General features: G+C 40.7%; 1 protein-coding gene across 1 annotated transcript; it reads left to right on the top strand.

Moving 5' to 3' along the window:
• Window positions 1–397: 397 nt before the first annotated feature.
• On the top strand, window positions 398–14,511 carry LOC115372898 (high-affinity choline transporter 1-like). The gene is made up of 8 exons (XM_030071060.1): window positions 398–606; window positions 3,584–3,700; window positions 5,074–5,229; window positions 7,887–8,035; window positions 10,953–11,093; window positions 11,503–11,656; window positions 12,330–12,547; window positions 13,951–14,511. The coding sequence occupies exons 1-8, from the start codon at window positions 423–425 to the stop codon at window positions 14,509–14,511; spliced, it is 1,680 nt and encodes a 559-aa protein (XP_029926920.1). The 5' UTR covers window positions 398–422.
• Window positions 14,512–18,880: the final 4,369 nt, after the last annotated feature.

Below are 18,880 nucleotides of genomic sequence, written 5' to 3'. Positions count from 1 at the left end.
CATGACTATTTCTTTCTAGCATCCTGTGTTAGACATGCTAGTTTTTTGGGTTGATATAGTACATAAACATGATGTGTAATAATTTATTTGGTGATTTATGTATCTGCAGAAATTTACTATTCATTATTTGTTTATTTTCCTTTTAGTTTCACACTTTACTCCAGCAATAAACCTGGCAAAAATGATACCCAGAGTCTTGTTTGGAGTGGAGCGTTTAGCTGCCTGTCAATACATGCATGGGACGCATTGAGGACAGAACACTCGCTCATCCCTAATTTGTAGGAAGGCCTGTTTTTCTTGCTCTCCATCTGCATTGTGCTCCTCCTTCACTTTCATTCTTGTGTGCTGCAGTCAGTAGTCAGATGCTCAGTCAGTAAAACATCAGCTACCAGTCAAGTCAATCAACCAACAGTTGGTCCACCATGGCTCTCAACATCCCAGGAGTGATATCGATGGTGTTTTTCTACCTGCTGGTCCTCGGTATTGGCATCTGGGCTTCTTTTAAAGCAAAAAAAAAGAAGAAGAGGAGCCAAGGGAACAAAATGGAAACAATCCTTCTAGCAAACCGAGACATCAACTGGGTGGTGGGACTCTTCACCATGACAGGTGAGTTAAATGAGAGCTATGTTTGAATGCTTCTGTTGTTTAAAAACACATTTTGTACTTTTACTTAGGACTTCCTTCAGCTGGTAGAGCAAGACACTAGCAGGGTGACAAATTTGTACTGAAAATCATAGTGTGGTTAAGTGCTTTAAATTAGAATATTTATTAACCCTTGAATGACCCTTCAAAAAGGTTACACCCATGACCCTTCAAGTGGACAAAAATGTCCATTTTCTAGAAAGTGACCACCAAAAGGTCACAGGGGGGTGATTTTTGGCAAGGGGGGGTAATTTTGGGTTAAATTTGAAAATCTCAAATTTCAGCATGAAAATCCATTATTTGACCCTGTAATTCATTTTTATCACACCCATGACCCTTAAGTGGACAAAAATGTCCATTTTCTAGAACGTGACCACCAAAAGGTCACAGAGGGGTGATTTTTGGCAAGGGGGGGTAATTTGGGGTTAAATTTGAAAATCCCGAATTTCAGCATGAAAATCCATTATTTGACCCTGTAATTCATTTTTATCACATCCATGACCCTTCAAGTGGACAAAAATGTCCATTTTCTAGAAAGTGACCACCAAAAGGTCACAGGGGGGTGATTTTTGGCAAGGGGGGGTAATTTTGGGTTAAATTTGAAAATCTCAAATTTCAGCATGAAAATCCATTATTTGGCCCTGTAATGCATTTTTATCACATCCATGACCCTTCGTGGACAAAAATGTCCACCTGTCATTTATCCCTTTATTATTGTTGCTATTTGTACTTATTATCCTCAAAATCTTTGAGGTGACTCATATGGAGTTACACTAAATCATTTTTAACATGGATTTCAAGATTTTAACCCCTTCTAGGCCATTTTGAACACCTCTGGGTGCTGTTTCTATAGAGGGCAAAACCACTAAAAGAGGTGAAAGAGGTGTACCTTAGAAATAAAATCAAAATGAGAGTTCAGCATGAGAAAAATATTATATTTGATTAACAACAATAAACACATTAATTTTTGAACAATAACAGTATAGCAGATAGTACAATAACAGTAGAATAATACCAAAAACAGTGTGGCCTGTACCACAGCAGCAGCTGTAGTCCTCTTCATTCTCCCCCTCTGATTCACTTTCTGATTCTTCTTTTTGTTTTTCTGACTCTTTAGCTTTCTTCAGGTACTCCAAAACTTTAACTCTGGCCTCAGGAGTGCCCATAGTCCTCTGAAAATCGCCTTTTCGGCTTCTTTTCGGCTAAACAACATATACCTTTGTTTTGAAAACACCGGATGTTGCCGGCAGGTTACCAGGGGAAAATGATTGATGATTGGCAAATGAGAGACAGCCTTGATTTGATTGGACTGTCTTGTCTGTCCTATCACATGAAGTTCTGCAAGTGTTTGGTTGACTTGGTGGTTAAAATCTTGAAATCCATGTCAAAAGTGACTTAGTGTAACTCCATATGAGTAAAATCAGACAGAGAGAAATGGCAGAGAGAAAAAAGCCGAAATGGGCACTCCTGAGGCAAGAAGTTTGTTTGCAAGAGATGTATTCAGGCAATATACTGCTGCTTGAACCACCCCTGTTCTTCTCTCCTCCCCACTTTTATTCCTCCCTATCCCTCTCACCATAGTTATGCCACACTGTTTTGGTATTATTCTATTGTTATTGTACTATCTACTGTACTGTTATTGTTCAAAATTTACTGTGTTTATTGTTGTAAATCAAATATAATATTTTTCTTATGCTGAACTCTCATTTTGATTTTATTTCTAAGGTACACCTCTTTCACCTCTTTTAGTGGTTTTGCCCGCTATAGAAACAGCAACAACAGGATGGTGACTGTCTGTGAGGGAGTTTTGAATTTTGAAAATGGACAAAAACGTCCAGGGGTCACACAAGGGTTAAGGATGCACTGATTTATTGGCCAAATACTGGCCAAAATTATTTGCCAGTATCAGCCAACATTCGCCTTCTTGACTACCATCAGCCTATCAGCAAATAAGATGTAATTCACCAATGGCAGTGGCCAATGTTTATCTGTTGTGTCACATCAATTTTATGCTAGCTAAATATTGTGCTGGTTATGTAATGTAGCCTACCTAGCTGCAGGTTTGGAGAAGACACTTTGACGTGGTTTGTTTTTGAAAGAAAATGTCTGTGTGGGAGTATTTCACAGTCTTGGAGGAAGATCAGCGATATGCTGTTTGTAAGACATGTTCCACTGACATTTCAGGAGGAGGTACTCTAACCAATTTTAACACATCAAATCAAAACTATTTTAAAAGTAGACATGAAGAAGTATACAACAATTACCGGAAAGCTGAAAAATAACGGAGAAGTGAACTGCAAACCAAAAATGCACAAACCACCACAAGCAAGACTCAGACCTCGATAACTACAGCATTTGTGAAAGAAAAAAAAAAAAATCCCCTAGGTCAGCACCAAAGCTGAAGGTATCAATAAGAAGGTGATGGAGTTCATCGTGTTAGATGACCAGCCTTTCTCCATTGTGTAGGACATGGGCTTTTGAAGCCTGATAAAGTTTATGGAGCTCCGCTGCTCACTGCCCAGTCATCGTTTTGCTGACATCTGTCTCCCCGAAATCTACAATGTTGTGGCCACACACATTCAGGGACAGTGGCTGCAGTGGCACAGCTCACACTGTCTCTTGAGGGACAATCTCGTTCACGCTGCTTGTGCTGTTGTTGTGCTTGCTACCTGTTGCCTACCTGAGTGGGAAGCCCTGGTTGTTGTTTTTGGGTTACTGGTGTCCCCCGGATTTGATCTTGCCCAGCTTCAGTCGTTGTACTCTCCTTTCTGGCCGGTGGCTCAGGGGGAAGTTGCCATTTTTTTCTGTGCTGCTGGCTCTGGGAGGTGTACCTGCTAACTTGCCGGCTAGCCGCGCCTCTCCTGGTGGTTGACTTCACTGAGGTAAGTTGCAAATTGTCTCGCCTAAAATATGTGTGTGTGTGTGTGTGTTCATCCCTCAGCATCCTGGATTGGAGGCGGCTACATTACTGCATTAACAGAGGCAGTATACACTCCCTCTGTGGGCCTCATCTGGGCTGTAAGCTACCCTTTAACATATATGACCAGTTTTATTCTTGGTAAGTTTGTCAATATGAGAGGAAATGTAATATTGCATCATACTCACAGCTGTAGGCATCAAGTCCACAATCCATATGTCTCCTAGCTGAGTAGCAGCTGAGGTACAAAAGAAATAATGTTCCATTGCCTACAATCGACAACAGTCCTCTGACACTCAAGGGAGACGAAGAAAAGGAAGGAACTAGAATAAATGTGAGTGTGTGACAGAACTACTCCAAATGTCTCATGCGTAAATCTTTCAAAATTGAATAATCTATAATGGCTTCCTATTGTTTCAGTACTTTAAAACAAACTCAAAGCAGCTACACTGGCTTTAGATAGTCTACACAGTGTAGGTAGCGTCAGCTGTTGTGATGAGCTGCTGGGACACATTTAGACACACATTTAGGACAAGCTGCTAGAGGTCAGGCTCCACTGAGGATTGAGTTTGAGGTTTCATTACTCTTCAAGAAAAATGGAGATGTTTTAAAATCTGCCACTCATTTGAACTTAGGACACAATTTCTACTCTCCACAGGGGAATACAATATAATACAATACAATGAAATACAATACAATACAATACAAGACAACACAATACGATATATTTTATTGCCCCCATGGGGAAATTTGTCTTGGACTCAACGCTGCACACATAAATGACTCCACAGTTGCAGTAAAAGAAACACCATGTAAACAGAAACAGCACCAGCTGCACCAGTCACAACAATAATAGCCCACAAAACATACTGCACAGTAGACAGGGTGAGGATGTGTGATTTAGGAATGAAACAGAGTTCCAACAGAGACTCATTCAACATCAGAATCAGATAACTTGAAGACTTAAATTCTATTGGAGTCATTAGTCTAGCTTCATCAAAATGAAAAAAAAATAAATAAATAAACCTTATAGCAATTCCAAGACTGTCTCACTCATACAGTCTATCATGTGTATTTTGAAATGCACAGATTTATTCTGAGTCAATTCTTATGCTGTAGTTATATTTTTGAAGCTGTCCTGTATGACATATTCTATGTTCTGTTGACACAACTTGTTGCGATACTGAATATACATTTTTAGCTATTAGAGATAAAGCATTTTCCCATGGGTTTGTGAATATCTAAATCACTTTTGCCAAGGAAATATCAATCAACATGAAACTTTGTCAATATCATGCACCTCTACTGAAAACCATCATCAACTCATTGACTTTTATAGATTGCCTGCAATGTCATTATTTATAACACATTATAACACTGGAATAAACAATGATGCTTGATGAGGTTTATTTCACCAAGTCTAGGCACCACCAAAACTACCTTTAAAAAATCTCTCAGAAACATTGTTGTTTAACTGTCTTGTTAATAAAATGCAAATCTGTTTATATTTTAAGGTGGCCTTTTTCTCGCCAAGCCTATGAGGGACAGAAAATATGTGACCATGCTGGATCCTTTCCAGATAAAGTATGGAAATGCATCAGTAGTTCTTCTGTCACTGGCTGCAGTTGTAACTGAAGTTGTTTGGATGGGATCGACACTTCTTGCTTTAGGTAAGTGAGCAGTACAGACAAATAGTGTGTGTGTTATTATATCACTACCTAAAACAAACCCTGACTGTGATTACTGACGTTTGGGCCCAGCAGCCTGTTGCAGCAGCTGTAAACTGTCAACAGGGAGTTCAGTGGACTTTACATTCTTGGTTCACCACATCACCAGATCCACTTTCTTATTCAGTGAACTATGTTATGAAAATGAAGTCTAACCAAGATTTGTGTTCTATGTATCAGAATATAAAATTACATTGGGCTCAAGAACATATACAGGCAAATGTGTCAAACTTCCACGTCGCTTTAACTCTCCATGGTGCAACAAAACAAAGATACAGTTTCAGGGCCCTTTTTTGGTGGGTAAGGAAAGACAGTTGAAAGCAGCGCTATGAACAACTGGAATTTTGGTGACCTGGAAACATGCTTTGTTCATTCATGCAGTACTTTGATGGCTTGGATTGGCACAAAGCTGGGAGGAGTGGCACACCGATATGGGAGGTTTCTTTAAATGAAGTAGCACAAGTCGAGATGTGCAGATATGCTACAAAATTAAGTAACTGTGATGAGAGCCCTGAGGACCATATGTACTCTCAGTAGAACATCAGTTCTGCCATTCCTCTGGAGGGATGGCTGTTAGGAGACCTATCACATACGTGGCTTATAACACTAGATATTATGTTAACAATTCAGCAACAATGAAGATTCAGAATCCATTGAGGGCAAGAACTGTATCCACTGACAAATTTTTTATGATCACTCCTGTTAACTGTTTGAGTTGACAGGCGATTTTTTAAAATTAATTATGGTTTGGAAGTGTTGTTGTGTAGTCTTGCATATCTCCACACTTCATTTTAGCACTGTGCCAGCACAGCAGGAAGTTTGCTAGTTGGTGCAACATGCCTGAAAGTTTGAGCCTTTGGAGGCCAGTGCAGCAGGACATTCCTGACATGATATAAATGATATACTCTTAATGTTGTCTCACTTTTCGAGAAAAGACAGAGCATGACTTAAAACCTCTGCTAAATCTCTTGTGTCTTTTATGTGAGTCACAGAACAGCACTTTATCACAGTTCAACATTTACCACTGATTCCAGCTGCTTGGTAATGTTATAGCTATCTCTGTCTCATGCTACATACTTGGGCTCTTTGATTACCTCACCAGTTAAAGCAGTGTGGAACCTGGGGGCTGTACTATAAAGCTGGATTAACATACCCAGGGTTTCTCTTAGTTATCTGGCTTCACTTAACCAGACATCCACAATCCAGATTTTCTGTACCATGAAGCCGGTTATCAACTCGCTAGTTGAACCCAGGGTTTTCCAATCTAGATCTGTGTGCGGTGTTTGCTGCATACAACCAGTCGCAGACATGGAAAAATCCACCCAAGCTACATACTTTACAACAGAGGAGCAGACAATAATCTGAAATAAATACAAGGAATATAAATCCATCATCCAGGCAAAAAGCAACACAGTTGCAGCTGCCAAGAGCTGCAAGGAATGCTAGCAAAAAATCGCCGACTGTGTCAATGCGTAAATTAGTGGGATTATAATATTACCTCCCCACCATGACAGCACGAGTAGATCTGACTACAGTAACATTTGTGTGTTCAGTAAATGAATGTGTCTCCCACTCAGCCATACACTCCTGCAGAGGAACTGGCCCTCTCTAACAATGAGGGTCGACCCTTGATGGAGGTCTGCCCTCAGTTTGAGTTTTGTCAGAATCGTCGCTTTTATTCAACTGATTTTGATATTTCATTTTATAAACCATATGATGCCTCATGTTTATTCTGCTGGTTGAAATATTATTTCACTGTCCCTTAAAGACTGTAAAACATTTGGCATCAACTCTCATGTGGACTTTCCAGGGCAGACACCCACAAGTTTGCTCATATTTAGTATCCATACTAAATATGAGCAAACTAGTGGTAACCTAAAGGGGCCCAGAGGCTGGTGTGTATTTTATCAGGCTTTTATTTAACCCTCTGAATTAAATTCCCCTCATTTAGTTTCAAAAATATTTAAAAAAAATCACTACATCAGTCTACAAGATCAATTTTTGGTTGGACAGTGTAGAGTCATGAGTGAAAAAAACAAGAAGAATTCCTTCTTCTTCTCTTCAAGAAGAAGAGTGAGAGAAAAACAAGCAGAATTCAAATAAGAAGTCTAAGTAAAATTTATTAATTTTATAAGAAGAAAGGGAAAGGGAAACAATACTCAGCCTAACTTGGAAAAAGGTGCACAAGTTGTGCACCTTGATCCACTGGGTTCTCATCAAATGGGCAGGCCATTTTCCAAGAGAATTGATTGGTCAGTAGGTGGGGCTTTTATACCTGCTGGGCTCTTATCCTGAACTTAACCTGCTCTGGAGCAGGTTAGGTGCTCAGCGTGTGTTACCATGGCAACGTACCCCGATAAAAAGTAAACCACCTTCGTGGTACAGAAAACCCAGGGTTAACCTTTAAGTTACCTCGCTAAGCCGAAATCCAGCTTTATGGTACAGGCCTCCGGACTGCTGACATATAAAAACAGTAAGCTGGTGATTCAGTAAAGCAGCACAAAGGTTTTTTTTACCACTGGCCACTCTGTTTGGGTTTTACTGTTACTTTTTGGGTTTTGCTGATCACAGTCATGATTGTAAATGTGTTTGTGTCTTAGGTGTTACCATGAGTGTGATCCTGGATTTGTCCTACACTGTAAGCGTCTGGATCTCTGCTGCAGTGGCCATTATCTATACACTGCTGGGAGGTCTCTACTCTGTGGCCTACACAGACATCATACAGCTCATTCTCATTTTTGTAAGCTTGGTGAGTTTGCTTACATCCCGGTGTAAGGTTTAATACTTTTTAGTGAGGATATCTTGGTTAGGGGAATTGTCCTGCCACTATATGGCCCAAGCTACCTTGACCAAAGATACCTCACCCCCAAGTGTTCCAGGGGCAGTACTTTAGCTGGTTGAAAAAAGCCCTCTGGGAGCTCAGCAAAAATTTGTCAAATGAAACTACTCACCCAAGCAGACTTTGATAAGAGTACATGGCAGACAACAAACCTCTTCACTACAACATACAGACATGGTCATTTTTATGAGTTTGCGCTGGTTTATGTTTTATTAATATCTTCTTCCTCTTTTCCTTCTTCTTCTTCTTTGTTGTCTTCTTTTTCTTCAGAAATGTTTTCTCAAAATCCTTTGAGATGGTAAATGAAAGAGACACTTTGCCCATACAAGTGCTGCCCAAGATTAATTAGAGGTCACAATTTTGAACTTTGAAAAGTCATAACTCCTACATTTTATGTCTGACTTACACAAACTTTGGTAGAGATATACATCTATGCTCACTCTACAATTTTACCAGAAGAACCTTGGCATCCCCTCCTAAACCATAGGTGCGATTGCTACCAATTTTGGCTACCATGATTTGTGAATCATGATTGGACCAAGGTTATCAAAAGTTGTAACAATTCTTTATTTACCATGGGATAACCCCTTGAGATGCAGCATCTTGCTTCCAAGGGGGTCCCACACAAAAGCAAGAAACAGTAACAAGCAGCACAATCCAAAGAACAGAAAGACAAAATAAAATAAAAAGTAACAAACAAGACAAAGACAACACTTAACTAAAACCTCAACAAAGAAAATAAAATCAGGGAAAAATAAAAATAAAGAAATTAGACCAGATTAGATTATCCTAAACCAATTAAATGATATGATTAAATAAAAAGTGCAATAACAAACATCGAATGAGGATTGGGGAGTAACAATTAAATTATAATCAGAGGCATTGGTTCAGAACAGGTTGTACATAAGTAAATAACACATTTTTGAATATATGGAGTGGAAACACCACACGAATATTGAGAGGTAGAGTTTTCCAAGTAGCGGGGGCCAGATACTTGAAGGCTTTCTTGCCAGTTTTTTTCTCGACAAATGGGACGGCATAAAGACACTGATCTGAGCTTTTTAATGTTAACTACAGACATATGGAACAAAAAATTGTTTCAAACAGTAAGGAAAATTAAAATGAATGCATTTAAAGAGAAACTGAAACCAGAAATTGTCTTCTATTCTCTAAAGAAAGCCACCCAAGTGTATTATATAATAAACAATGGTGTGTGAAAAAAGAACATCCTTATATAAATCTACATAGTTTATTGTAAGCAACATTAAGAGGTTGGAGATCAGTTTTTGATGCAGTCATATAGATGATATCAGTATAATCAACAATAATAATAATAATAATAAGTTGCATGAAGCTTGTTGATATCTTACTTAGTTCAAGATCTTGAGCAAAGTTCAAAAGGGCATGGCTTGGGACATAGACCATAGTCAACAACCATTGGGCTGATCATTGCAAAACATTGAGGTTAAGTCCGTATATGTACCTGAAACATACCCTGAGAGTTTCATTCAAATCGACCAATGAGACGCTGCAGAGGCAGAAAATGTACATGGAATTAAAAAAAAATCAGACTTTGAATCAAAAATTTAATTCTTTGTCCAATCAGTACACAACTTGCACGGTATGTTTCATATCAATATTGAACTACATGAGTAAAACTAATGTGACATCACTGAACAGTCGGCGCCACCAGTTCCAAACACGGCCTGGTACAAATTTGGCCATAAGTCAACATAGTTTGTCCAAACATCACCAAACTTGGTGGATATTTTCAAATAACTGTTGAAACCTCTATTGGTCCATGGCGGCTTGAATCCTGGAATTGCTGCTTAAGGCTATATTCAATTTAATTACAATTGTTAATGTCAAAACTTAAACAAAAGCAGATTAATTGTTTTGTTGTGTATTTTCTTTTATAATGGAACTGGAAACAATGTCCTTATTAACCTTTATTTAACCAGGTAAGTCCCATTGAGATTAAAAATCTCTTTTTCAAGAGAGACCTGGCCAAGACAGTCAGCAGCAAAAACACAAAGTTACAGACAGAGACACGACAGAAAGAGTTAAAATCACAAGAGAAAATCACTACAATAAAAACAAAACAATGACACAACAGTACAATACAACCAAGTCAAAAGAGAAATAAAACAGAGCTTTCTGGGAGACTAATATAAACACTGATGTGCTAAAAACGACATTCAATCAACCTCTATTCACGGTCTCTCATTATTGATTTAAAAACATTCACTGACACCAAGTCCTTTAGTTTTAGTTCACTCTGCAACAAATTCCACGTCAAGGGAGCAGAATAACTGAAAGCCCTCTTCCCAATTTCAGTCCGGACATTTGGGACAGAGAGCAGAAAGAATTCCTGTAAACGCAGAGAGTACAATACGGTGTTTTTCTGTGCAATGAGAGCTTTTTCTGCTTTCTTTTAGAGCAACATGGTGGAACAAATTATCGTAGCTTCTCCTGGCTATTTTCTGAACAAGTCATTACGTGTTCCAACACCCTTATATAGGCACATAACAACAACTTATCAGAACAATAAACCTGACTTGACCTTAACCTAACTGACCAATCTCCTTATCATAATAGAAACAGCTTATTATGTTTCAGAAATCTTTACTTGGGTATGACACTGAGTACACTACACACGTGAAATAAGGCAATATTTCAAGGGAAATACATGCTGTATTACATTTGTTGACATCTTTATTCCAGTTTGGGCTGTAAAAGCAGAGAGCAAATCAAATCTGCTTAAAGAATCTCATTCAAATCTTTGAAACTTTGGTTGGTGAGTCAGACATTCCATATCTCTCTGTAGTGGGTCTGTGTTCCCTTTGCCCTGATGAACTGCACTTTGGACATCACTCAGACAGCCCGAAACAACACCTTCCAGGCCCCCTGGATTGGCACATTGGAGTCAGAAAGAGCCTGGGTGTGGACTGACAATTTCTTCCTTTTGGTAAGCTTAAATATCATGGAAACTATCAAGGATCAAGGTTGTTATTTATGACGGACTCTACATTCATGTCTAGCCGCAATCAACAATTCCAAGCCTCATCCAGGGTCATTCAATTTATGTGTAATCTCCATGTGTGTTATTTGTGATCTACAGATTAAATTTGATTTTATGAGGCAAAGTAAAATTTCCTTGTGTTCCCTATGTTTCCCAAATCTTGTGCTTTGTGGAATCTAGTTAAAGTATCTGTCTGTGCATTCATTGCAAGCCTGATCTTTAAGTTGGGAAACAAAGACCACTGATCATAATAAGTGCACAGAGAACATTGCATATGCTTTGACTTTGCTTTAATGTGTTCTGACTTGATATGATATGATATGATATGATATGATATAATATGCCTGTTTTGCAGTGTTTGGGTAACCTGGGCACCCAAGGGTTCCACCAGAGGACTTTGTCTGCATCTTCCTCAGCTACAGCCAAGATAACCTGCTTTATTGCTGCTGCTGCTATCATTTTACTTTCAGTTCCCCCTATTCTGATTGGGGCAGCAGCTGCCTCCACAGGTATGTTTATCTAAAATAGGAGTCTGTAAAACTAAATGCTGAATGTCTAGAATATCTTGAATAGATGAAATTCAATTGGAAAAGTACAAGAGGAAGTCATCAGCATACAGGGATAATTTGTGAATTGTGTTCAACTGAGTGATTCCTTCAAAACCTCCCTCATCACGCAGTCAAATTCAGTTCAGAATACTTTACTAGTCCCAAAGGGCAATTCAGTTCTACAGCCTATCCCATTAATGTAAATTAAAAATAAATAAAGAAGTACATTAGTGGCAGCAGTCAGACATCAACATCCACATCAACAACAATGTCAACACACTAGTAACAAGTGTGCGGAACAACAGGTTAGAACATTAGAAGCCAGACCTCGGTCTATAGGCTTTAAGTTCAATAGCAATAGTGAAGCGATGGGGAGACAAGGGGCACTCCTGTTTAGTACCCCGGTTGAGGTGATATGGGATTGATTAATTTCCACTGGCATTTTCCCCTGGCATTGATGTAACAGGAGACTGGTACGGCAACTGAATCCAGAATAGGAAGTTGGAATTATAAGTAAATTTGGCAAACTGGTTAAACAGGCAATTTCATCACCTTCTACACTTTTTTAAAATTGTCTCTTACACTTCCTCTTCTGTATGTGCCAATATTTTTATCTTTTCTGCTCTTGCCTTAGACTGGAACCTGACTTCTTATGGTTCTCCATCTCCATTTGAGCGTGGGGAGGCAGCTCTAGCATTGCCCCTTGTCCTGCAGCATCTTACTCCATCCTACATCTCGATTATTGGTATTGGAGCAGTGGCTGCTGCTGTAATGTCATCAACTGACTCTGTTTTGCTGTCTGCAACCTCCATATTCATCTCTAACATCTACAAGACCATCCTGAGGACCCAGGTGTGAAAAAATTCAAGTTCAAGTTTATTTAAACCCAATATCACTGTTTACAGTCTCAAAGGGCTTTACATGCCCACAATTTTACAACAAACAAGACAACTTATGAGTTAATCCTCATAGCAGGCATGAAAAAACTCCCCCAAAATCCCAGCTGGAACAGAGAAAAATGGAAGACAAATACAGTTCATCTGAGGAAGGTGCAAAAGTCTACACGCTACAAATCTAAAATAATGAATGAATTGCAAAAATAACATAATACTTAAATACTTAATACAAAATACTCATGTACAATATTGCAGATTGTTTCTGATACAAATATCCATCCATCCATTTTCACCTGCTTATCCGGAACCAGGTTGCGGTGGGAGCAGGCTGAGGAGGTCAGCCCAGATAATCTTTTCCGTGGCCACATCCACCAGCACCTCCTGGGGGATCCCTAGACATTACCAGGCCAGCCAGGAGACTTAGTCGCTCAAGCATGTCCTGGGTCTGCCCTGGGGCCTCTTCTGAGGTGGTCATACCCAGAGCACCTCACCAGGAGGTAGCCTTGAGGCATCCTGACAAAATGCCCGAACCTCAGCTGGCTCCTGTCAATGTAAGGGAGCAGTGGCTCTACTCCAAGCACCTTGTTTATGTTGGAGTTCCTCACCCTATCCCTAAGGGTGCACCCAGCCCTCACTACCCAGAGCTTGTGACCGTAGGTGAGGACTGGAACAAAGATTGACTGCTAAATTGAGAGCCTTGCCTTCTGGCTCTGCTCCTTCACCACAGTGGTCCAGTACAGCAATGGCTTAACTGCTGCTAACGTCTGATAACGTTTTAATATGAAACTGACCTTGTAAAAAATGTTCGCTGCAGATCCGGGAGTATTTGGACGGCTGCCAGTCCTTATGATTGATAGCAGCTACCCATCGCTGTTTTCTGTCCGCATCAAAAGGTATCCTGTAAAAAGCTAGATTAGGCTTACAGCCTTGCCTGTTGGCACACTGCACGGAAATCACCATCTTACCACCATAAAAGTAAATTAAAAACTATCTACAACCACGGAATGTCACAAATTACAATGCGCCTCCTTGTCTTAAATTGACGTCCACTGTTCTTCTGCCGTCCATCATGGCGCCGCCTCCCATGTCACGTGATAATTGTGACGTGTCTGCAAAGGGTCAATACTAGACGATATTTCAGTTTTATTTTAAGTGTAGTCAAAAAACACTTGGGTGGTTGATGAAAGCAGGGGTAAGAACAAAAAAGAAAAAGGAAAGAGGGGAAAGAACAAAATAAAGTGAGATAGTGAAGAAAAGAACAGAGAAAAGAGGAGGGACAGGAGAGGTGGTAGAGAGAAATCAGCAGAGGGACTTGATCATCTCACCATGTTTTCTTCCCTATGTGTCTCCTCCCTCTAGGCTTCAGAGAGAGAGATCCAGTGGGTGATCCGTGTCACAATGGTAGTACTGGGCCTGATCGGTACAACACTCACCATTTTCCAAAATAGTATTCTGGTGTTCTGGTTTCTTGGTTCAGTGATTATGTACATCTTTATCTTTCCTCAACTGGTGTGTGTCCTCTTCTTCAACATCTCTAATGTGTATGGAGCTATTATGGGCTGGCTGGTGGGAATTTTGTTGAGACTGTTGTGTGGAGAGTCCTTGATCGGACTGCCAGCCGTCATCCACTTCCCAGGATGCACTCATGAGGATGGTGTTTATGTCCAGTGTGCTCCAGTCAATACCATGTGCATGCTGTGTGCCTTTGCTGCCATCTTGTTGTTCTCCTACCTGTCTTCTCTGCTTTTCAACAAAGGCCTGCTTTCTGAGAAGTGGGATGTATTCAAAGTTAAAGCTCAGCAGTCACCAAACCAACCAGCATCAGCTGCTGGTGTTGAGGGAGATGATGATAATGGGAGCTTGAATAAAAATGACTCTCCCATCGATGCCTCTGCACCAATGATGAGCACTTCATGTTAAGTTTTGTGTAAACCAAAGTGACATGGTTGCTTATGATTGGTCAGGGAAGAAGGTGTGTGAGGAGACAAGGTTCTTTTCTTATGTTCCTTATGTATTATGTAACATATTAGCCATCTAAAAAAAAAAAAAAAAACAATGAATCAAAGCAATGCAAGCCTGCTCTTCCGCTTTTTCTATTAGCACCTGCCACCTTAATGAAAGTCATCCTCCTTTTGTCTGTGCACCAAATGAGGGTTAGTTAAATGGAATGTGACACACAGATACGTCTCCAGTTGATGCCCTTCTTTCACGTTACCAACCAGGTACAGCAGGTTATGAATTCCTTTCTCAACCCGCATTTGTCAGCATTAGTTGGGTTACCTTTCTCACTTCAAATGAAACACTCCAAAGTGTGTTTTGAAGCAATCCCAGACCACTTCTTTCAGATGGACTTTGGTCCAAATATTTGGTGTGCACCAGTGTTCAGTTAGGACGTTCTCATCTACACAAACAAATTGCACCAAGCAGGCAAACACACCACAGTTCAATTCAACCAAATCAGGCGCATTGCCGTCGTGTGCTGCCGGTGTTTGTGACACCTGCACTTCCACAGACACATCTCCATCCCTCCAGTTTTTCCTGAGGTAATCTTTTATTCAAATAACTCCCCATGCATGAAAACCTGATGATCAAGTCAGATGGCCATTGATTGGTCAAATAATCTATATTTAAAACAAATAATCCACATTTAAAACTCCCTGACAAAATTCTTATGAGCATTGCAAAAGTATGTATATGGTGGTTGATTTTTCATTGGAATCACATCATGTTACTTGGTCATAATTCTTTCATCTGTGTGTTTTTAATTGTTACAGTTTGATTCATCTCATAACATCTATCCATCCATCTTATAATATATCCATATATGTATTATCTTGATTATTGTTTGTATATAATTTGTCTGTCATTTATATATAATAAACTGTGTTTAATTCACATCAGTTGTATTAGTGTTTTATGAGTGGAAATATTGATCCCTAATCAAGACAGATCTGCCTGCCTTTCTGTTTATTACGGTGCATACTTGGTGCTTAGACATCATAACTAAGGTAATATTCCCAGTTTAAACTCCTCTCTTGCCTGATCAACAAGATGTGTGGTTTTTCTGGGTTATTACACTGAAGCACCACTCGGAAATAACAGGTTCCCCAGCTATTAAGAACACAAGGCCTCCCCAACTGGGGGACTGCAGGCCAGCTCCGCAACAAACACCATAAGACAATGCACTAATCACGTAAAAATATAGTTATGTTGCACATCAAATTAAAGAGAAGAACCGCAGCTACAAGAATATATGAGTCATTTTCTTTTTCTCCAAAGACAACCCACTCACCACATTTCTGGCACTACTGTTCTGCCACTTTATGCTACACATGCAAACAATACCTCAAATGAAAACAGAGACTCCACAGAGTCCAGTGATATAAGCCCCTATTGCTATTGGTATCTGCGTGTGTTACAGTGAAATCATTCCATGAGAATCTGGTGGGTATTAGGACCATGGGGAGGCCTTCTACTCTCTCATGTAGCAGCCTGCACTTTCTAAGCAACGTATTCCCCGAATTGTGATTCACTAATGATCGTGTCAAACTCATTTTTGGGGGTATCGCTTGATTCTATTGGCTCTAAGGATTTGATAGAGGTGGCAATCATTCAAATCGACCAGTCCGCTATTGCTCTGCGTATTAAAGCATGTGTTACTAGCTACAGAAGCCATTTTACGCTCAAGAGCATAGAACACACACAGTACACTTTGTTTGGAGGCTTCTAGAAGACACTTACTGGAGTTTTTACCACTTTGTTGGCATTTTTTTTTTTTTTAGCTAAAAATGTAAAAAAAAAAAAAAAACAAACCAAGAGATTTTTCACTGACAAGGAAGTACTAAAAATGCTGGAGGAGGATGCTGTGAACCCGGTCTGTTCTAGTGATTCCTCATCAGATGATGAGGATGTTGTACATCCTGACAAAACACAAGACAGCAATACCTCAGATTATTACATTTCATCATTGGAAAGGTGTGTAAAGTCTTATATACAGTGGTCCCTCGTTAATCGCGGGAGTTACGTTCTAAAAATAACCCACAATAGGCGAAATCCGCGAAGTAGTCAGCTTTATTTTTTACAATTATTATAGATGTTTTAAGGCTGTAAAACCCCTCACTACACACTTTATACATTTTTCTCAGACAGGCATTAACATTTTCTCACTTTTCTCTCTTGTTTAAACACTCTCAAAGTTCAAACCTTCGTAGAAAAGTCCAATAAAAAAAAGCATGCAAAATTGCACTAAAAAAAATCCGCGAAACTGCGAGGCTGCAAAAGGTGAACCGCATTATAGCGAGGGACAACTGTATATTTATCGATTTACTGATTTTAATGTCTTGCCTATCTATCTACGTTATCCTGCACTGAACTTTGTAAACACACACACTCATCCCTTATGAGCCACCCTCATCTCATGCTAGTGCTTCAGGACCTCCCCAGCTATTAGTGTCACACCCTTGAGGGTGGCTGGAAATGGAGTGAATTCGCTTTACCAAAATCAACCTCTACTGGGGAGTGTCCGACTCACAACATCACACAATCGAGGAGGAGGAAGTAATTGTATTGTAAGATGGCAAATGACAATGCACAAATAATAATAATAATAATAATAATAATAATAATGATAATAAAAAAGACAGTATCACCACAAGGCAATAAAAACAGAGTCAGTGGCAGGTGGGGGATTGGCCATTAGGGTCTCGGGGTTCGAAGGAAGTGTAGTCCAGTGTTGCAAATGCAAGCCTGGAGTCTGGCCTGCGGTCTTGCCGCTAAACTGTGACAACTGGCTCTCCCTTAGCGATGTGTGGCGGCTGGAGCTGACAAAAAGAAAAGAACAGAGACCCAGGTCAGCAGGCCCTCTGCTCCAAAATCCTCCTGTTGTCCACCCAGGGAAGCCAAATTACAAATCAAAGAAAAAGAGAAAAAAACTAAGGGCTCTAGTTTTGCAGACCTGGCGAGGCGGGGGCGTAGCGCAGATGCGCTTCGCCAACTGGGTGTGGCCAGGCAGATTTTCCAAGTTTGGCACGCCGTTCTCGGTGGCGCAAGTACTCCGCCGTCCCTCCTACCGGCGGAGGGGAGGAGAGAAGGCGTGGAGTGGGTTTGACACAGCCGATTCACATTTAACCAATCAAATGAGCCCCTGTCCTCGCCTTTAAAATGCGCTGCGCGAAGGCGTAATGAAAGTTTGCACACCTGACATGGAAGTCTATTGCCGCAGGCGGAGCGGAGCCCAGGAGACAGGCGCGGAGCGGAGACCGGCGGTCAGTGCGGACACGTCACCAAAACCTCACAGGCAGGCTTCCGGAATGTCAGACACATGAACAATGCAATAAATACCGAAAAAAACACTATTCAATGCTACGATCACAATCAGCACATACATATATCTCCATATCAACTGTCCCGTCACAGCTGATGTCAGATCAAAGGAGATTGGCACCGTTTGTGTTGATTGTGAGGTTTTGGTGATGTGCGCCAGGCAGCCAAACTTCCACTGCGCCGGCTCCGCTGCGCCTTGCGCTGAAAGTAGATGTGGTTTCAGATGGCAAGCTTTTGGCGCACCTCGGCAAAGCCTTTTGGCACGAAACTGTCACTGCGCCAAGTTGAATCTGTCGGCACCTCCCCCCGCTGCGCCGCCACTCCCATCTCGGCGCACGAAACTTGGAAACTGTCCGCCTCTCCCGTTTCGCTGGTCGAAACTAGCTCTGCGCGGGGTTCGCCTCACTGCGCCACCCCGCGCTGCGCCGGGAAACTAGAGCCCTAATTATGCAATTAAAACAAACTGTAGTGAAATATAACTATCAGTCAAACCAAAAGAAAACAAAGAATCTTCTAACTAAAGGCTATTAAACAAACAGAGGCAAATACCAAACACATGCAACAAAGAAAATAATGGCCCTCCCCTTGGGTTGAGTCAACGAGGTCTGCAACCACTGTATTGGCCTATCCTCACAATGAGAGAGATGGGGAAAAGTACAGAAGAGAGACTTAACTGGGAGAGAGGTGACGCGGACGTTCACCCCTCCGTTTTCCCAAGTGGCATATCTCTCTCTGTGGCGACCGGCTGGATCGGCGTCTCCTCACCACGGCTCTGTCTCCGCACACCCCACGCTGCGGATGCAGGGGCGCCGTATATGGGGGAAAAGTTAGGACAATTCCAAGGCCTCTTTCCTCACAGGGGCCCCCAAAAAATAGGTAAAAATTAATAAAAAAATTATTAAACGATCATCGAGTAAATATATATATAGACCGTAGGCCAGCATCCCTCCTGCTGCCTGGTTGTGCT

This window comes from Myripristis murdjan, chromosome 15 (genome assembly GCF_902150065.1).
Source record: "Myripristis murdjan chromosome 15, fMyrMur1.1, whole genome shotgun sequence".
In the NCBI taxonomy this organism is placed as follows: Eukaryota; Metazoa; Chordata; class Actinopteri; order Holocentriformes; family Holocentridae; genus Myripristis; species Myripristis murdjan.
The sequence above is the reverse complement of the archived record's forward strand: the minus strand, read 5'-3'. Positions and strand labels throughout refer to the sequence as shown.